Raw genomic sequence first — 22,112 nt, forward strand, 5'->3', positions numbered from 1 at the left:
GACTGACTGATCTTATGAGGTGTGTATTAGTTGGCCCTCTTTTGTAATTTACCCTGTCACAAAGTAACTATGCACATATGTCTACATTTGTATGTCCTATTATCCTGGGCATTTCTGAAACAATATAAAGGCTACATCACAATAGCTGAAACATGATCTGACACCACCTACCATAAAACATAAATTGTATAATGTGTCACAGCTAAATTCTGTGTAACTGGTAACACGAGCCAAGGAGAATTACATAAAATATTTCAGAGTTTTCAGGACATACCAAACGAAACCTTGGTCAATTACATATGTTTGGAACTGCATAAAACTAATACTTACCTGTAAAGATTCGACGGACAAATATGTTTCCGATTTCCATTCTACCAAGAAAATAAAAGCTGGACAAAGCTGACATAATGAAGAGAGGACTTCCAAGGGCAGCTTTGAAACGTCTAGAATTTCTTGGAGACAGCAACATTTCCTAGAAAATAACAGAAATAAGTTACAATGCAGTTCATTCTGCTATAGCAAATAATCTTTATGACTTTCTATATTCGAAAGCTGACAACAGTCAAGTAAGAACACTGTACGTGTTAGGCTATTTACAAACAAACAATAAGATCAACTAAAAAACACTATGTAGACATCTTAGACTGATGGTGAAAGTTAATACTGCCATATAGAAGAAAACAAAGAAATAAAATAACAGGAAATTATATGGGGAAGTTGCAAGATGGAGTGAAAACAGTCACATAATACTCTGCTTGTCTTCCCTTGTTCCTTCAAAGAATCCTCCTTAAGCCACAGGTGAATCTTGAAAATAATGTTTCGTATGAAGCAGAGAAAGAGAATAGTGTGTTTAAATTTTCAGCAAAACATCAGAGTCTGCAGCAAGCTTATAAAACAAACTGCGAAGATAACATTTCCTCACGACGATATCATTCACAACTACATACTGGACTTCAAACACAAAGAGATTAATATCACTTTAAAGAATCCATACATCAATAATAAATTCTAGCATTCTAGCGTTTCGTTTTGTTAACTCCGCTCCCATCAACTCCAGGAAACATGTCTTTGTTCAAACTGTCTCTTGCACTATCACCAATGCAAGTGATTATAAACTATGTTCTACCTACGCAGAGTAGGATAGAACAGTTCCTTTTTCCAAATGAATAGTTTGTCAAGTAATTTGAAAGTTATAGAAGAAGTATCCACACATTAATCACTTATTGGCAATGCATCACTACCTTAATTATACAGAACCATGCTTCAATGCTGCTGCATTCCTCCTTATTCAATGACTTCTGATAGCATTTTTTGAAAAAATCTGCTAACTTTTACAAGTTTCATAAAAGTAAGTGTGTATGTGTCTCCATGAACATGCGCCGCTTACTCTCTCTCTCTCTCTCTCTCTCTCTCTCTCTCTCTGTACTGAAATGCAGGAGGATATGCAACGAATTGATGCATGGTTCAGGGAATGGAAATTGAATCTCAAAGTAGACAAGTGTAATGTGTTTCGAATACATAGAAAGAAAGATCTCATATCATTTATCTACAATATAGCAGGTCAGCAACTGGAAGCAGTTAATTCCATAAATTATCTGGAAGTAGGCATTAGGAGTGATTTAAAATGGAATGATCATATGAAGTTGATCGTCGGTAAAGCAGATGCCAGACAGATTCATTGGAAGAATCCTAAGGAAATGCAATCCAAAAACAAAGGAATAGGATACAGTACACTTGTTCACCCACTGCTTGAATATTGCTAAGCAGTGTGGGATCCGTACCAGATAGGGTTGATAAAAAGGATCCAACAGAGAGCAGCGCACTTAGTTACAGGATCATTTAGTAATCGCGAAAGCGTTACGGAGATGATAGATAATCTCCAGTGGAAGACTGCAGGGGAGACGCTCAGTAGCTCGGTATGGGCTTTTGTTGAAGTTTCGAGAACATAACTTCACCAAGGAGTTAAGCAGTATATTGCTCCCTTCTACGTATATCTCACAAAGAGACCAAGAGGATAAAATCAGAGAGGTTAGAGCCCACAGAGAGGCATACCAACAATCTTTCTTTCCACGAACAACAGGAGACTGGAATAGAAGGGAGAACCGGTAGAGGTACTCAATGTACCCTCTGCGGAGTATGGATGTAGATGTAGATAGAGTCAACAAAGTTTTTAGCGTAGAACCAAAAGTAACTCTATTCACATTTTACGGGAATATTTCCAACATGGTCAAAATACACTGACGCATTTTGTTGTTCAGTTGTTGTAGTGCGAAGTGCAGACACTATAAACTGGCAGTTGGCAGTGAGCATTAACAAATTACTTTAAGAACATCAGAGTGGAGAGGAATGGGGCAGGGAAACAAGCCCCACCTCCCTTTTGCAAGGAAGCTAGGCTAAACCCTTTTTCCCTGTCGCTGCAAAAGCAGAGAACTGATATGGTAATAGAGTTAATTGTTCCCTTCTCTTGTTGTAGGGGGAAAATGAAACTCTGGTCTCTTCGCTCATTTCATTTTTTTTTTTTTTTATCTATTTGATCTTCACCAGTTAACAGCCATTTAGCCAAGGGTAGTGCTTGCTGAAATTGACAGTGTCTTAAATGAAAATATTCAGGCCTGATGTCTGCTGGGATCTGATACAACCACTGTGCAAAACACCTGCCCCCTAAACTGACACATGGAAATGTTTGCATTATATAAAATTATTATCTTCAGCTATCAAACAAGTGTATACATTTAATTGTTCCAAAATTCTAGTTGCCATGGCTAAGTCCTATGGTACATTACTCTGCCTGTATGTCACACAGAATATTCAACTGCTCGCTACCGATATGGGACCGGAGCATCGAGTGCACTGATACTTCACTGCGTTCATGAACTTTTTATTTTGCAAACACGTTCTTACACACATTACCTTTCTCAATTGTGCTTCACCAGATGACATGCCATACCAGTAACCAAAAATTTGCTTTATATGCAGAAAATAATGCTATTTCAAACTATCTCTGGTAAAAACTGGATACAATTCATAATGAAATAGCATTTATTAGGCAATTTTGCGTTTTCAAATTCTGAGGCAGACGTCATCTGAAATGCCAATTTTTTAGATCGTTAATTACAATAAAAAAGTATGTTACGTGTTGCAGGGATTTCTGGTAGAATGTAAATATCTTTGCATTAAAGGACACTACTCACTCGCCCCCTCCCCCCTCTCTCTCTCTCTCTCTCTCTCTCTCTCTCTCTCTCTCTCTCTCTCTCTCTCTCTCTCTCTGTGTGTGTGTGTGTGTGGGGGGGGGGGGGGGGGGGGGGGGGGTGTACACCTACATGGTGCTGGCTGAATGAATAGTGCCAGTACATTTTTCAGCATGTGGAGTAGGTTGAAGTATGGGTTGTGTTGGATGGGGTGATTACAAGGAGTGAGAGGAAGAAGGCAGGGACAGGGATTGGGGGTGGGTATCTAGCAGCTAAGAGGGAGGCAGTTGCTTTGTCGGCTAAGAATGCAGGAGGGAGTGGTGTCAGTTACACAGGCTAGGAATGTGGCACAAGTTTGTTGGGAGAGCGTGGAGAGCAGCGCACACTGAAGATGATGTGAGGACATGAATTTAGAGGTGTTGAATGGCAGAGGATGGGGAAACTGTTAGGTGGAAGGTGGAGTGACAGTGCAGTGGGGGCTGGAGACTGAGGCCAGGATGATTACTGGAGTGAAGGATGTGTTACAAAGATAACACCCACCTGCGTAGTTCATAGAAGCTGGTCATGGAACGAAGGATCCAGATGGTCCAGTTGGTGAAGCAGGCATTACAACTGAGGATGTTGTGTTTACCTACATGTAGTACCACCACATTGTCAATTTTGTACTTGCTAATAGTTTTGCAGTGACCATTCATTCTGCTGGACTACTGGTTGGTAGTTGTATTGACCTAAAAAACTGTGCAGTGTTTGCAGCAGAGTGGTATGTAACACTTCTGCTTTTGACAGGTGTCCAGGCCACTGATGAGACTGGGTAAGCCTGTGACAGGATTGATGGGTGGATTAGGCATGCCTTGCACCTTAGTCTCATCATCATCTTTGTTTGCCTTTATCCGCCATCAGGCTGGGTTGTGACATTTATGGTACTTCTCTACTTTCCTCTCATCTTTCCACCATTATTCTCCTATAATGGTTTTGTTCTCCTTCTTTTTAAATTTGATCTTCATCAAATAGATCTGTCTTGCTCTAGATCTCCCTCTTGCCCTAAAACTTGGCCTCCACCTTTTCTTTTTTTAATTCTTTCATCTTCCATTCTCTCGTGTCCAAACCATTTTAACCTGTTCTTCTCAAATGTCTCATTCAGCTTTTCTACTCCTATTTCATTCCTAACATCTTCATTTCTCACTCGGTCTCTCCTCAGTTTCCCTAACATACTCTTAGTTCTCAGGAATCTTATCTCACTGGTTTGAAGTCTACACTGTCCTCTATTCTTGTCATTGTCCAGGTCTCTGATGTACGTCGGCGAAGGTATAAAGAACAGTATTGCTTCCTTTCACTTCATTGGCACTTCCCCTTCTCAGACTAAATCCTGGTAAAATGCATTGCTTGTTGTAGCCTTTTGCTAACTTCGCATTCTCCAGTATCACACTTCCTAGGTATTTATAGTTAACTTTAAATATCATGTCATGTAATATTAGTTTGTTCCTTGCTTCTCTGTCTCCTCTGGTTACCACCATAGTACCGCTTTTCTCCATACTGCATTTCATTCCTTATTTCCCGATTTTTTAATTTAAGATGACTATTTGTTCTTGTACATCGTTACAGTTGATTCTCCACACCAAAATAGCATTAGCAAATAGAAATAGCCTCATCTTCATTCCTCTATGAGCTTCTTTAGTCACTTTCCCTATTATATCCATCATGATTACAGATAATAATAGTGGCATCGCACTTGCTTCTCTCAATTCCAGAACATTCCCGAATAATCGGTTCTTCCAACTTGAGGCTGGTACAGATGAAGCTTTTGTCACACACTACTTGAAGAATTTCCATCTCCCTTTCTTGCTGAAGTTCTCCATACCTCTTCTCTGAGGACACTATCATAAGCCTTCGTTATGTTAAGCAATGTCATCACCACATCCTTCCCATACTCTCAATGCCTTTCCACCAAAAGTCATACCAAAGATTGGGTCCACTATTGATCCACCACATCAAAAACTATAGTTCTCCTCTTTTAAATAATCTTTCACTCCTCTCCCCTCCCTCCTCAACCTTCTTTCGAGTATACCGTGCACCATTTTTGGCACTTGTGATATGACTGTAATCCCTCAATAGTTATCTCATACTTTTCCGCCTCCCTTCTTGAACAATGGAATTATTATTCCCTTTCCCCAGTCTTCACGCACACATTTCTGTGTCCATATGCATCTTAACATCTAAATCCTTCATCTGGTCCAGATTCATTGATGGCATCTTTGCTATCTGGATCAAAGGTGAGGACACCCTATCCACATTCCTCCAGCACCTCAACAACTTCTCCATATCTGCTTCACCTGGTCCTACTCAAACCAAGAAGCCACCTTCCTAGATGTTGATCTCCATCTCAAAGCCAGCTGCATCGGTACCTCTGTCTGTATCAAACCTACTAACCATCAGCAATACCTCCACTTTGACAGCTGCCACTAGTCCCGTACCAAAAAGTCCCTTCCGTACAGCCTTGCCACCAGTGGTCGTCACGTCTGAGGTGACGAGCAGACCCTCTTGAAATATACCGAGGGTCTCACTGAAGCCATCACTGACCATAATTATCCTCCCCATCTTGTACAAAGACAAATCTCCCGTGCCTTATCCTTCCAGTCTCACACCACCTCCCAAAGTCCCACCATCCTGCCACAGAGGAGCATTCCCCTCATAACTCAGTACCACCAAGAACTAGAGAAACTGAATTACATTCTCTGCCATGATTTAGATTACCTCTCGTTGTGTCCTGAAATGAGAAATGTCCTGCCCACTATCCTTCCCACCCATCTCACAGTGGTATTCCACCGTCCACTGAACCTACACAATATACTCATCCATCCTTCCACAACCCCTGCTCCCAATCCCTGGCTCACACCCCTATAATAGACCTAGATGCAAGACCTGCCCTATACATCCTCCCACCACCATCTACCCCAGTCTGGTTACTAACGTCACCTATCCCATCAAAGGCAGGGCTACTTGTGGAACCGGTCATGTGGTCTACAAGCTAAGCTGCAACCGATGAGCCGCATTCTATATGGGAATGACAACCAACAAACTGTCTGTCCAGATGAATGGCCATGGACAAACTGTGGCCAAGAAACAAGTAGACCACCCTGTTGCTAAACATGCTGCCAAACATGATATCCTACATTTCGATGACTAGTTCACAGCCTGTGCCATTTGGATCCTTCTCACCCAACACTACCTTTTCTGAATTGTGCAGGTGTGAACTGTCTCTGCAATACACCCTATATTCCCATAACCCCCACCCCCCCCCGGCCACAACCTTCATTAGTCACTGTCCTCAACCATCCAGCCCCTTTCCTGTTCCCATTCTAGCACTACAAGACCGTCATTCCACTACCACACTGTCTTTTTATTTCTCTCCCTTTCCACTACTCCCCCCCCCCCCCCCTCCTGACCACTCCCGTGCCCTCAGTCTAACCTGCAGCACTTTCCTGTCCACCCTCACCCTCCCCCCCCCCCCCCCCCCACAATACTATCCCTCCCTCTCCCAGGTCCATCCTCCTCCTTACCCCCACCTAGTCATCACTCTCATATGTCAGTCTATTGTTGACAGAGCCGTAACGGTTGAAAGCTACAATTGTGGGAGTCTCTTTGTTGTGCCTAACTGCGACTCTTGCATCTCCACTATATGGTGAGTGGCAACTTTCCTTCTCATAATGTTGTTGCATTCCATCCAGGATTTTCCACTGTTTGATTTTTGTTTTTCACATTTAGTAGTTTGTTAATGTACTCTTCCTATCTTTTTCTTATCTCCTTAGATTGCATTTTTTTAGAATGAGGCTGGAGTTCGAAGGATGCTGGAAGAGAAGTTTTGACAGCAGCAAGGCCATGGGCATAAGAGATGCTGGTATATTGAGAGGTGTCATCAACTGTGATGAGAGGGATCTAGGAGTGGGGACAGCAGAGAATCGGTGAAGGAGATGGTTGGTATCTTCAATGTGGCAGCCTGGATTATGAGTAATTGGTGGGAAATGTTGCCCAATGAGGGCTGAAATACATTCAGTGTTCGGCACAATAACCAGCTACAATGGGGCATCCAGGCTTGCTCGGTTTGTGAATTTTGGGGAGTATCTAGAAGTTGGGTGTGCTGGGTACCGCAAGGATGAGGATGGAAATAGATTCAGAGCAGAGATTCTGGGAAGGACCTAACTCTTTAAGCAGGGACTAGACGCTATGTTGGTCTTCCGGGATGGGATCACTTTGGTAGATTTTGTCGGTGGGTAAGTCAGACAACTGGCAGAGGCCTCCCACAAGGTAGTCACTGCAACTCATCATGCCAGTCATGACGTGTTTGTCTATAGTGAGGATGATTAAGCTAGGATCTGTTTTAAGACTGTGTATAGCTGTCCTTTCCTCTGCTGAATGGCGGGTGTTGTTAGAAAGTTCCCTGGGGAAGGATGGTTAGCCCAAGTTGCAGGTAAGGAATTTCTGGAAGAAGACCAGGAGGCAGTTACGAGGGAGGAGTGTCTGACAAATCCAACATGGTTAAATTTGGAAGTAGGGCTGAAGGTAAGGCCTTTGGATAGGACTCTAACTTCAGCGAGAACGAGGTTCTTGGTGAAATGGTTAACAACAATGTTTTGAGTTTACTTCGGTTCTGGACTTTGTTGACTGACTTTTTGGACTGTTCAGTCAGCCAGTGCTAACTGGGGACACAGACTTGAGTATGTGTGCACATTTTCTGTGTGTCCTTGTGTACTTTACTCTAGTTAAAAAAAGAATTATGCAAAGTTAGGAAGCTTTTCTTTTTTATAGGCCTATCGATGAATCAATTCTTCCACTTTTCGGTGAGTTGTCTCCTTTTATCCTAAAGTATTTACGTTTTACCATATCTTTCCTATTAAATTTATACTGCCTAGTAGCTCTCTTCCTTCCTAAACCTCGTGTTGTCCTCTTTCTTAGTTTCTTGTAATGTACATCTACTCCTCTCTCCTGTATTCTCCACCTGTGTCTTTTCCTAAGTTTTTTTCTTTCACCTATGTTATGCAAACATTTCAGTTCTGACCAACATCGCCGTGTGTGACTTTTGTGATACCTTGTAGCACTGGAAGCAGCCCTTATGAATGCATTGCCGGCTTTTGTATATACTACCTGCCCACCAGGTAATACTTATTAAAATATCCAGCAACTAACCATTACACTTCACCTGCGAATCCAACCAACCTTCCTCAAACTTTGCTCCAAGCAATATTTAATTCTTTCTTTCTTCTTTCCTGTGTGTGACAATAACTTAGGTGCAATTAAATATTCTGATGTCACAAAACCACCATCCTATTGCTTGCTGCACAATTTGTTTCACCCTTCACACTCCCCAAACTCACACTCAGTTATCCAATTCCCATTACAGCTACCCAAAGCTTTCACTCGTCCATTTCTCATGTCATTTCCCCCAACACCATCCCTACCCCAATGGACCCCTACTCCATAAATCTTGACCAGCTCTTAAAAATATCCATGTTCCTCACTAAAACCCAGTCCCACATCCTGTTCCTTAAATTCTGTCTTAGCAATTGAATTCCTCCTTCCTTCAATTGCCTAATCATAAAAATCCCTATCTCTGGCTCTCACTCCTCCTTTCACAACTACCCTCATCAGTCCCTATCCATCGTGAACCTGATACTGCAGAAGCACCTCTCCATGACACAGACATCCCAAATCACCTCTACTCCATTCTCAGCATGCTGTTACCATGCGATCCTTGCAACATACACCACACCTCTGAAATTGAAATCATTTCACTCCATAACCCGAACAAGCATTTCAGACACCACCTCTATAATCTGTCAAACCTACTCCTGCCTTGGGGCACCACTATCCATAAACACTCACCCTACTCACAGTGAACCCATTCGGCAAACCCCATTGCACCTAGACCTGTAGTTGACCTTTTCCATTTATCACATCCTCCAGAACTCCCTCCATAAAACCAAGAACTCTACCAAACCCAAAATCAGTCTTGTCCAAATAACTTTCCTTCAGCCCTGTACCACAGTTTAACCACATTGGAATTGTCAAAGACCTACTCTCCTCCTCCTAATCCCTACAGTGGAAACACTTCCTTGCCACCAATCCCTCCAATCAAAGCCGACCTCATCCCAACACCGAAGCTTCCCTCTCACTGTTCGTACCGCCATCCAATCGTGACCCTCCCCTCTCCCATGTTAGCACTTGCATCACCTTCCAAGAATTCCTTATCTTCTATCTGGCATCCCCCTCCACCAGCTGGTCCCTGCCTCAGAATGCTAATCATTCAGCACAAAAAAGGACAGCCATACAACCTGAAAACAGATCCTGATCTAATCATCCTTCCTACAGACCACTACCACTGCCATGATGAGTCACACTGAATACCTGACAGAAGGCCTCTACCATCTGTCTGACTCTACCATCAAACTCTCTCATAGTGATCCCATTCCACAAGTCAAGCGGAAGCTCCTTCCCTCTGTAGCTAGCTATTGTGCTCCCAATGAAAGAATTTCTGCTCTTGTTGTCCAACACCTCCAACCAATTATGCAAAAACTAGCCTCCCATGTCACAAACATACTAATCACTACCTTCATCAACTCCTCGCCATCCCCACCCCTTTACTTCTAGGATCCCTACTCTTCACTGTAGATGCCCACTCCCTACACATCAGTAGCCCTCATGTCCATGGTCTTGCTGCTGTCAAAAGCTACCTCCCCCAATGTCTTCCAGACTTCAAACATACCACCTCAGTTCTCGTACACCTTACCAACCTAGTCCTGACACACAACTACTGCTCCTTTGAGTGAAAGGTATATGAACAAATCTGTGTCGTGACTTTGGGCACTGAAATGGTATCCTCCTATGCCAATCTGTTTATGGGTCATCTAGAGGAATCCTTCCTAGCCTCTCAAAACTCTCATCCCTAATCTGGTTCAAAATAAAACTTTCTACAGAAAATCAGTGAATAATTTATCACATTGCACGTGTTTCGTAATACGTCAATAGGTTCTGTGCCCCATAGCACATAATGTGCGATATCATGTGTAGTACATGCTTGTGTTTGATACTATACAGTTACACAGAGCAATGAAAGTGCTTACCTCAAGCTTTTGATATGTTGATGAGCGAGCAACACTTCTGCATATTCCTTCCACTGTTATTCCAATGAAATTGAGAACAGACCAAATCAGAACATAGTCATATGTGTTGTGCCACAAATATATGAAAATAAAGCATACAAATGATGCACCCAATTTCTTAATCAAGCTCGAATCGTTTCCACGGCAAGGAATGTATATGTACCTGCAGCAAAATAGAAGAGAACATGTTACACGTTTTTGCAGTAATACTAACAAAAAAGTTTTGTCTATATTTTCTCTCTTTTTCCATACAATTCATAAATGATACACGACACTACCAGTGCTGTTTCTTTACTTTGTATCCAATATAAAAGATGAAAATGTTGCCTTTTCATTTTTATATCTCTTTTCTGCAGTCAAACTTATATAAGTGGCACAAGATTATCTATTGTCTTTTATGACAATCAGGGAAGATGGTAGATAATCTGTATTACTCGTAGAGAAGCATATATTTCTATCTGTTCAGAAATGCTACTTATTTGAAACATCATAACTGTGCATCACTGGGAGTACAATGACATTACAGTAATTAGTTACATGTAGCACACTGCCTCACAACTATATCTCTAAGTAACATTTATAATGCTTTTTACTTTACACCATACCCAGCGATTTCCTTTGACTGAAGCTTTATAAATATTAAGTATATTTGTGTTTATTAGAATGTAATCTACACGTGCCATACTTTCAAATTATTCCCTTAATACCATTTAACTTTTATCTCATTTTTAATTTGGTGTCACTGACTACATTATTCTCTTTAAAACAATAAATTTTGCAGCATACAAATGAATTGATTTAAAATTATGGAAAAAGTTCTAAAAGTCAATTGGCCATAGTGACTGAGTTTACCATCTTTCTGCCAACGCCCTGCCCCCCCCCCCCCCCCCCCTGCCCCACTGCCCCCCCCCCCCCCCAGTTCAGTTGCAACAGTCAGGCAGAGCTATTGAAATTTTAAGTTATACAATTGTAAAAACTTGTCAAACTCTTAGCAGAACAGCTATGTTGTAGTGGGAAATGGAGACAGTGAATGGTTTCAGATGAGCAATTTGTAATCTCTGTATATAAAAGTGCGTGTCCTGACTGGTTGACTGACTGACTGACTCACTCACTCATCATCAACCAGCCCAAACCGCTAAGGGTAGAAACTTGAAATTTGGAGTAAGTGTGGGTCTTGTACTATTGTATTTAGAAGGGACTTTCGAATTTCAAACCCTAAGGGAGTTTGAAACGGGATGAAGTGCCTTTAAAAAAAAGGTAGCTATTAAGGCAATTTTAAAGGTAAACAAGCGAAAATTGGTATTTGGTTTCAAGGTCAAAAACAAATAAATACGTGTTCAGCATTTATGGAAATTTAACCTTGTGAAGGGAGAGGGGGGGGGGGGGGGGATGAAACAGTGGATGAAAGCTTTTCTTGAAAATATACTCTTAATAAAGAACTACTAAAGTATTTTTCAAGCTACAGCTATGAAATTTCATGTTTGACTTCTCGGTAACAAATAAAAAAGTATGCATTTCAGTGTTTTTGAAAACTGAGCCCCCTAAAGGGGTGAAATAGGGGATGGGATTTTTTATGAATTTATTTTATTATGAAAGCATTTTTAAGCTAAGACCATGAAAATGTAAATTTGCATTCTCAGTTAGAAATAAAACAGTATGTGGTTCACTGTTTTTGGAAATCCAACCCCTATTGGGGTGAAATGGGGGATGAAAGTTTTTATGAAAATATTTCATTACAAAAGCATTCTTAAAGCCAAATCTTGAAAATTGGTGTTTGCCTTTTTGGTCAGAGATGAAAATATGCATTTCGCTGTTCTTGGAAAATTAAGCCCGAGTGGGGTCATACCGATTCACTGACTCATCATCACACAACACTTATCACTAAGAATAGAAACTTGAAGTTTGAAGAGTGAATGGATCTTATACTCTATCCATTATTTACGAAGGGGTTATCTGAATTTCCACTCCTAAGGGAATGAAATAGAGGATGAAAGGCTTTGTGAAAGTATGTTGCTATTAAGGGAATTTTGAAGTTAGAACCACGAAAACTGGTTTTTGGTTTCTCAGTCTGAAAAAAATGTATGTTTCAGCATATTTTTGAAATTCTAGCACTAAGGGGTAAAATATTGGGTGAAAGTTTTTTTTGAAAATAAATTATTACTGAAGAGCTACTAAATCAAATGATAACTGATATTTGAATTCTCAGTTACAAATTAAAAAAATTAGATGTTTCAGTGTTCCTGGGAATACAACACCTAAGGGAGCACAATAGGAAATTAAAATTTTTAAGAAAGTCTTTCATTACACTAAAAAAAATTAAAGCTAAATTTATGAAAATTAGTATTTCACTTCTCAGTTAGATATAAGGGAATATTTGTTAGATGATGAAAGTTGCTAAGGAAACATCTCCACAAGAATGCAAAAGGCATGATTAAAAGGACTTTAAACTCCAACTTGCTTTTTAGTCAAAAGTATATGCGGAAAAGACCATGGTTATATGGCCTTAATCAGCATGAAAAGGTTGGAAGGTGTTGGAATTAGTAAACAACATAAAACTTCGATTAAATAAAAAGAAATTCTCTGCAGGCCATACAGAATATGCAGGCAAAGTACAACTAGTGCTAAGTTACTTATAAATAAAAGAAGCCCCAGTAAGATTATACAAGTCACATGTGTAACTTATTCATACAAATAAACGTAAATAATTTATCGAATTTAATTTCAGTTTGAAATTTACCCCCTGATTTAAACACTGAAGTTGTTCTCGCAACATTACGTGTTCTCACAACATATCAGAAAAACATTTGAGAATATCCTGACACAACTAATTCACTTCTTGTATTTAGTGTACCTTTGTAGATTTCACATTTCATATATCCACACAAAAGCAATGACTTAGAATGTGAAGGTGCTCAACGGAAGAAGTGTCAGCTATGTTTTGGTAGGAAAAGGGACAGCAAATGGTCTGAGACCAAATATGGAGTCCAGCAGAGGAGTGACTTGCTTCCACTAAGAGACACTAGAGTAATCTGCTTCATGAATCTACAGGGTTATAGCTGGCATAGACACACAGACACCAGGGGCAACTTCCTCCTTTCAGTGAGACTGCTGATGCAAGACTATTCTGTCCCGTGTGTACTAGGGCTGACATGAAGCCACACTCCGATACTCGACCAGCGACAGTTGCAATTCAGGACATGCTTACAGTTCACACAGTTGCAGCAACAGTTCCAGTATACAGTTATCACACACCAACACAAGTCATCAATCATCACAATTACAGTGCTATGCTACAACCGAGTAATCATTAGCCACGAAAAAGGGGGCAGAGGGAGAAGGGGGGCCAGAGGGAGAAGGGGGGCCAGAGGGAGAAGGGGGGCCAGAGGGAGAAGGGGGGGCCAGAGGGAGAAGGGGGGCCAGAGGGAGAAGGGGGGCCAGAGGGAGAAGGGGGGCAGAGGGAGAAGGGGGGCAGAGGGAGAAGGGGGGCAGAGGGAGAAGGGGGGCGAGGGAGAAAGGGGGGGAGGGAGAAAGGGGGGAGGGAGAAAGGGGGGAGGGAGAAAGGGGGGGAGGGAGAAAGGGGGGAGGCAGAAAGGGGGGAGGGAGAAAGGGGGAGGGAGAAAGGGGGGGAGGGAGAAAGGGGGGAGGGAGAAAGGGGGGAGGGAGAAAGGGGGGAGGGAGAAAGCGGGGGAGGGAGAAAGGGGGGGAGGGAGAAAGGGGGAGGGAGAAAGGGGGAGGGAGAAAGGGGGAGGGAGAAAGGGGGAGGGAGAAAGGGGGAGCGAGAAAGGGGGAGCGAGAAAGGGGGAGGGAGAAAGGGGGAGGGAGAAAGGGGGAGGGAGAAAGGGGGAGGGAGAAAGGGGGAGGGTGAAAGGGGGAGGGAGAAAGGGGGAGGGAGAAAGGGGGAGGGTGAAAGGGGGAGGGAGAAAGGGGGAGGGAGAAAGGGGGAGGGAGAAAGGGGGAGGGAGAAAGGGGGAGGGAGAAAGGGGGAGGGAGAAAGGGGGAGGGAGAAAGGGGGAGGGAGAAAGGGGGAGGGAGAAAGGGGGAGGGAGAAAGGGGGAGGGAGAAAGGGGGAGGGAGAAAGGGGGAGGGAGAAAGGGGGAGGGAGAAAGGGGGAGGGAGAAAGGGGGAGGGAGAAAGGGGGAGGGAGAAAGGGGGAGGGAGAAAGGGGGAGGGAGAAAGGGGGAGGAAGAAAGGGGGGGCAGAGAGAGAGGGGGGAGGGTGAAGATGTATTACAAACAGGTAGTAACTAGTCTTAAGGCCATGTCATGAAATGTCGCTTAGCCTTATGTTGCAGAGGGGTGGGGGGTGGGGGGAGGGGAGGGGAGCACGCTTCCTCAGAGTACAGCTCTTGTAAGCGTCTTAATGTGCACACCATTTTATCAAATATCTTTCTCTACATATCTTTACTATACTTCGATGCATCAGGTATCAAGATTTAGTGTTATGGTTTTGATAGTGATTTAGAGTTTTTTTTCTGCCATTGGCCACTCTATCCACTGCGGGAATACGTTTGCAAATGTCTCGCCAGAACACACTACAGTATGGTAACAAAAGTATCACCATCTGGCACAAGTTTCCCAGCTGGTTAGAGGAAAAACCGTGCGAATTATACCCTGTGTGCAAAAAACATACCGTTACTTTAGTTTCTTTGCCTGCTGACTAGGGTTGGTTGGTTGGTTAGTTTAAAATAGGGGGGGGGGGGGGGGAGGGACTAAACTATAAGGTCATCGGTCCCTTGTTCTGAAGGAAACAATGACACAATGGTGAGAATAAAGCATTGAGACTTGCAACACAAAACAGAATGAAAGGAAAAATCAGAACGACTGAAGAGCAACAAACACTTAAATGGACAAAAAGAGACAAAAAAAATCCATGAAGACACAAGAAACAGGTAGAAGAGGTTAAAAAAGAAATCAGGTTACCATGGCTGGCTGACCACGAGGATAAAAAGGAAAAGCCAGCCACTTTGCAACACATTAAAACCTTCACCCTGAAAGCACTAGGGTGGAGGACACACAGAGACAAATGACATGTGCTAAAACACAGAGCAATAGATGAAACTGACCCTCATGAATAAAACGGAAAACTAAAGCTGCTGTTGAGGTAGTCGCACAACACCCAAGGTAGGATGCTGATAAAGTTAAAAGTTTGTCGCAGAGTGGCTAAAAGTGGGCAATCCAAGATGAGATGGACAACCATCATTTGTGAGCCACAGCGACACCAAAGTGGGTCCTTGCAACAGAGGAGGTAATCGTGCGTCAGCCACGTATGGCCAATGCGGAGCCGACAGAGAACCACAGAGTCCGTAAGAGAGGCACGCATGGAGGTCTTCCTCCACAAATTCATAGTTTCCTTAATGGCACGCAGTTTGTTGTGCATACTGAAGTTATGCCATGCCTTCTACCAAAGCCCCAAAACCATGCGGCATAATACTGAACGCAGGTCAGTTTCAGAGAAGCCGATCTCCGTAAGTCGTTTCCACGTAGCCTGTCTGGTCAGCCTGTCAGCAAGTAAGTTGCCTGGTATTCCGACATGACCTGAGGTCCAGACAAACACCACTGAATGACTGGACCATTTCAGGGCATAGAATGACTCCTGGATGGTCGCTACAAAAGGATGACAAGGGTAGCACTTGTCGATAACCTGTAGACTGCTGAAGGAGTCAGCACACAGGAGAAATGACTCGCCTTGGCATGAGCGGATGTGGTAAAGGCAAAGACTCCCGTTCAGAGAAAAGAGATCGCACACGAACTGCAATTGTAGGCCCTGACCTGGACTGCTGATGAGGGAGATGAACTGTTGTGGGTGGGAAAAGGAGATGGTATTTCGGATGCGCAGGAGAACTACAAACATGTGCAATGTAACTGGAGAGTAGTTGTGCACACTGAACCTGCAATGGAGGGACGTTGGGCACCGGTCTCCTGCAGCTAGGCGAACACCACAAGTGTACTGGGTCGAGTAAATACAATGCTGAGGGTCCTGGCGAACCATAAACCACACTCACATAGTCAAGGTGTGATTGAACAAGGGCTCTGTAGAGCTGCAGCAGCATAGAGAGATCTGCACCCCAGTTGGTGTTGCTCAGGCAGCAGAGGGCATTGAGGTGCTGCACGCACTTCTGCTTAAGCTGACGAAGGTGAAAAAGCCAGTCCTAAGAACCAATATGTCGCCACTATGGTGAGTGGATCATCATTAAGGTAAAATTCTGGTTCTGGAAGAACAGTACGATGCCGACAGAAGTGCATAACACACGACTTTGCGGTCAAATGATGGAAACTGTGGGCTAGAGCCCATGACTGTCTTGTGGATGACTCCCTGTAGGTGCCGCTCAGCAACACCAGTACTGGAGGAGCAGTATGAAATGCAGAAATCGTCTGCATACAGAAAAGGTGAGACGGACAGCCCTACAGCTCCTTCTAGACCATTAATGGCCACTAAAAAGAGAGATACACTCAATATGGAGCCCTGCAGAACCATATTCGCCTGGATATTGGGGGGGAGGGGGGGGGGGGGGGGGGGGGGGAACTATGGGAGGCACCAACTTGGACACCGAAAGTATGAAGTGACATGAAATTGTGGATAAAAATCGGGTTTGGGCCTTGGAGACTCCACTCGTATAATGTGGCAAGGATATGATATCGCCAGGTCATGTCACACACTTTTCATAAAACAAAAAAGATGGCAACCAGGTGTTGGCATCTGGAAAGGGCTGTTCAGATGGCAGACTCGAGGGACACAAGATTGTCAGTGGTAGAGCGACCCTGGTGGAAGCCACCCTGACATGGAGCCAGTAGGCCACATGAATCCAGGACCCTACCTAACCGTCATCACACCATACATTCCAGCAGCTTACAAAGAATGTTGGCAAGGCTGATGGGCCAATAGCTATCCACATCAAGCAGGTTTTTACTGTGTTTAAGCACTGAAATGATGGTGCTCTCCCACCATTGTGATGGAAAGATGCCATCGCACCAGAACCAGTTAAAGATGAGGGGATTTCACTTGTAGTCCGATGAGAGATGTCTAATCATCTGACCATGGATCCAATCTGCCCCAGGAGAATGTGGAAGGGCACTGAGGACCTCTCACTCTGTAAATGGGGTGCTATAGGGTTCACTGTGGCATGCTGCAAACTTCCCTTTCCATCCGCTGTTTGGGGGTACGAAAGGCTGGGGAATAGTTCTCCAGTGCAGAGGCTCGACATAGTGCTCAGGAAAGTGCTTGGCAATTGCTTTTGTATCGGTAGGTAACACGCTACTGATGTTAATGCCAGGGACACCTGTTGGGGTCTGGTACACAAAAAGATGTCTGATCTTTGTCCAGACTTGGGAAAGTGATGTATGGCACCCAATGGTCAAGACATATCTCTCATAACACTCCTGCTTCTGTCTTTTGATAAGCTGGCGAACACGGGCACGGAGATACTTAAAGGCTATGAGGTGCTCCATGGAAGGGTGCCACTTATGCCGCTGTAGAGCTTGCTGATGCTTCTTAATTGCCTCAGTGAGCACCAACAGAACCCCTTTCACAGGGGGCACCCTACAGAGTGAGGGATCGCATTTTTCGCTGCAGTAACGATTGTTGTAGTCAGCTGCTCAACCATCACATCATTGTTACCATGTGGGGACGAGCCAACGATGACCGCAGAGGTACTAGTTTCCCAGTCTGCCTTGTTTAAAGAACATCTGGACATGGGCCTGATGCCAGGGCAGTGAAAGGAAGATGGGGAAGTGGTCACTACCACACGGGTTGTCCTGCAGCTGTGAGAAATCTTGGGATGCAAATGGATAAACCAATGGCCAAGTAACTACCTCGATCCACGCTGAAATGTGTGGCAGCTCCAGTATTTAAGAGGCAGAGGTCGAACTGAGACAGTAAAGTTTTGACATCTCTGTCTCCGCCAGTAAGCATGGTACCACCCCACAAGGGTTATGGGCGTTAAAATTTCCCAAAAGTAGGAAAGTTTTAGGGAGTTGATCAATCAGTGCAGATAATACATTCAGGGGTACTGCACCATCTGGAGGAAGATATACATTGCAGACAGTTTCTTCCTGTGTCGCTCTTATTCTGACAGCCACTGCTTCAAGAGGGTTTGAAGGACCGCAGTTTCACTACAGATCCCTTATAGCAAGGGTCTGCATGTCCAGGAACCAGGTTACCTGGAGGGCAATGCTGAAAGCAGGTTTAAAGCTTAACAATTGTCATGGCTCAGCCAGGCGGTGGAAAAAACTGCTGCAATTCCACTGGAGGATGACGTCGTCATGAGACTGGGAAGACATGGAACATTCAATGAGGCAGTATATGCCTCAGGGTCACCTGCTGCCACAGACTTATTGCCCGAGCCATCTAGATCCATTGTGTCCGAGGGGCCTGCAAGATCTATGTTCTCAGCAGATGCCAGAATCTTGTCTCCAGATGCAGAGCTTGTAGGTAGCAGTGGTGTGGGTGCCACCGCAATTTCCTTGGTCTTAGGTGTCTTCTTTTTGGATTTTTCTCGCTGCTCCTTGGGTTTCCCTGGCTGGAAGGGCTTCACTGATTCAGTCTCCAAGAATGAGGATGATTGTGAAGCCCTAACCCCAGCTGCTTTTTGGCACTTCAGGCACTGGCAAGCATCATCTTTCCCATCAGCAGAAATCTGGGAAGGGAGTAACCTAAGGGACCCCTTCCTGGCGAGAGGAGCCGAACAAGAATTACACTTATCCAGCTGTGCTCACAAGGTAGGTGGTGCAGGAGGAACAGGGGGAGAAGTGCCCCCCACCAACAAGGGGGCAGGTGTAGCCTTCTGGCCCTGAGAGCCGACTGGAATTTTCATAATTGATGAGGCTACAACTGTTCTCGTAGTAGCTGTGTATGAAGAGGTCATAGCCACAGGATGTAGGCGCTCATATTTCCTCTTAGCCTCAATGCAGATCAGTTGATCCAGGTTCTTTTATTTTACTAATTTCCTCTCTTTCTGTAAAATCCTGCAGTCTGGCGAGCAAGGTGAATGATGCTCACTGCAGCTAACTCAGATGGGAGGTGGGGCACATGGATTATCGGGATGTGATTGATGTCCACAATCTCGACATGTGATGCTGGAACTACAATGGGAAAACATATAGTTGAACTTCCAGCACTTAAAGCACCACATCAGGGGAGGGATATATGGCTTGACATCACAGCAGTAGACCATCACCTTGACCTTCTCAGGTAAGGTGTCACCCTCGAAGGCCAAGATGAAATCACCAGTGGCAACCTGATTATCCCTCAGACCCCGATGGACGCGCCACTCTAAGTTGGCGCACAACTTGTCGTCAGACTGCAAAAGAAGGTCCCTGAGGAAGACAATACCCTGGACCATATTTAAGCTCTTATGTGGCGTGATGGTAACAGAAACATCACCTAACTTGTTACAAGCAAGTAAAATCCAGGACTGGGCAGCGGATGCTGTTTTTATCGAGACTGACCCAGATCACATTTTGGACAAACCCTCCATCTCCCCAAACATGTGATCTAAATGCTCTACAAAAAAACTGTGGCTTCATTGAAACAAAGTAGTCGTCGTGAGTTCTAGTACATACGAGGTACAGGGGTGAATGAGGTTCGCTGCCATTATTAGCCTGGCGTTCCTCCAATAGTGTGACCACGGAGGATAAGATTTAGGGTCATGCTTTCTTGCATTGTATTGCAACTTCGAACGCTTTGAGACTGATGGTGTTTTATCACCAGCAGGTGATGATGTGGTACGCTTCATCACGTGTCATCCGCACAGGCATCAGGAGAGCGATCCCTGTGTTGTCAGAGAGCTACAACCAACAGGGTATATGGCGGCCCCACCACAATGGACTGGCTACAGTGCTGGACATGTGGTGCAAAGAATTCCATGGTCATCATCGGCACAAAAAGCAACACTGCATAGTGCACGGTGGAAAACATACCCAGATAGGTGTCCTCGCCCAAGAGATGAAGAATGAGCTGGACTGCAGTGCAATGACGAGATAATGGGCTAAAGATCTCAAGGCACGATGGACACGATGCACCATGCAAGGCGCCCTTCCTCAATTGGCTCACTCTTCGGGAAAATTTGGAAAATGGAGGTCAAACCCTACAGGGGACCATGACATGAAGGCCAAAACGTGAGAGACTCCTTTTAGTCATCTCTTATGACGGGCAGGAATACATCGGGCCTATTTTAAACCCTGGACCCGGAGGGGGGACTGACTGGGGGTAATGTGTTATTAGCAAGTTTTTTTTGTGAGTGTACTGTGCACGAGTTTAATGAGTTTTACTTTCTTGTTAATAAAAGCAGCATATGAGTTTGAAAGCTACACAATATATATTCAGTATGCAACGTATCAGGTAAAATTACAGAACACTCAGTTAGGATGAAAGTGAAGAAACGTTGTGCACCCAGACACAATGTAAACATGAATCAAAAACAAAAACATCGTAAATCCACACAACGGTACTTAGAAAATTTTAACAGAGCAATGTACAATGGGGCTGAGTGCCGATGTGTGCTACATCAGTTAAAATGCATATTTTTGAAATTTATGTCATATGCACTGTGTAAATTACCATGGCGGTTGCTCGAGTCAGCCTATCACAGTGCAAGATCCTAGGTATCTTGGAAACATCATTGTTTCCTCAAACAATCTCAAACACTGTTGTTTGACCACAAAATATTACAAGTGTGAAGTTTAGCAATCAAAATACCAAAGCAAAGCTAATGGACACCACTTTAAGGATCTCTCCAAAATGCATCTTTCAGTATGATTTGTTGTGGTAACCTGTTGGGGGATAAAAAAGCTACGTGTGTATTATATCTTGGAGTTAGCTTTTGACGTTATTTTGTAGTTAATTATGAAACAGAAAGGAGGTGCATTAAGTAAATGTTTGGCTACAATGTAATTATGTGTCTTCATTTTAACAATTTTTGCTACCCACTGGAGGTGTGATGTTCATGGGTAGTGATGCTGTAAAATGGAGACTTTCTAAGATGGAACAGGTAACAACTATCAAAGTGCACATGCTGTTTTCAATTGGTGTGCTAGTTACAGACTTGTTTGTGACACCTTCTGAGAGGTGGAGATTTACATCTAGGAAGCTGGCTCATCAAACTGAAAAGGACCGTGACAGCAGTGAACCTATTGGCAAACCACTGGCAGCACTCTGATAAAACACTGTTACCCTGGCCTGGAAAAGCTCATCTTTCTTCTAGCATATCCTGCATTCTCACTATCCCCCTAGCCTCATCTTCCACTAACCTGTTTACCACAGTCTCAGCTTCCCTTTTCTCTTCTCTCGTTGACCACACCAGTCATTCCCTGCCGGCCGGACTGGCTGAGCAGTTCTAGGCGCTTCTGTCTGGAACCACGCGACCGCTACGGTCGCAGGTTCGAATCCTGCCTCGGGCATGGATGTGTGTGATGTCCTTAGGTTAGTTAGGTTTAAGTAGTTCTACGTTCTAGGAGACTGATGACCTCAGAAGTTAAGTCCCATAATGCTCAGAGCCATTTGAACCATTCCCCACACAGAACGTGTACTGCCTTCTCCAATCACTCTTTCTTCCCTCTCTACCATGTGAATGCCCCTCTCCCTCTCTCAACTCTATACCCCTCCTCACCTCCCTCTCTGTCTCAATCTTTCTGTCTTTAATTCCCTTCCCATCTGTACAGCTCTTGTATGCTCTACTCCCTAAGAACCGCTTTCATCTTGTATACATTATGAGTTGTCTGTCTTTCCCATTCCTGGCAAGCATTACCCTCTTCTTAACTCGTCCATCCTTCCCTAA

The 22,112-nt window shown here is 43.9% G+C and overlaps 1 protein-coding gene across 6 annotated transcripts in view; it reads right to left on the reverse strand.

Annotated features, from left to right (window-relative positions):
- The window catches only part of LOC126267126 (protein-cysteine N-palmitoyltransferase Rasp), a 120,202-nt gene that overhangs the window by 16,433 nt on the left and 81,657 nt on the right, over positions 1-22,112 (reverse strand). For all 6 annotated transcript variants that reach the window (XM_049972048.1, XM_049972046.1, XM_049972045.1 and 3 more), the window contains 2 exons: positions 10,304-10,505; positions 331-472 (listed from right to left, as the gene is read on the reverse strand). In XM_049972048.1, coding sequence (XP_049828005.1) covers positions 331-472; positions 10,304-10,505 — 344 coding nt within the window. The remainder of the gene's footprint in view (positions 1-330; positions 473-10,303; positions 10,506-22,112) is intronic.

This window comes from Schistocerca gregaria, chromosome 4 (assembly GCF_023897955.1).
Source record: "Schistocerca gregaria isolate iqSchGreg1 chromosome 4, iqSchGreg1.2, whole genome shotgun sequence".
In the NCBI taxonomy this organism is placed as follows: domain Eukaryota; kingdom Metazoa; phylum Arthropoda; class Insecta; order Orthoptera; family Acrididae; genus Schistocerca; species Schistocerca gregaria.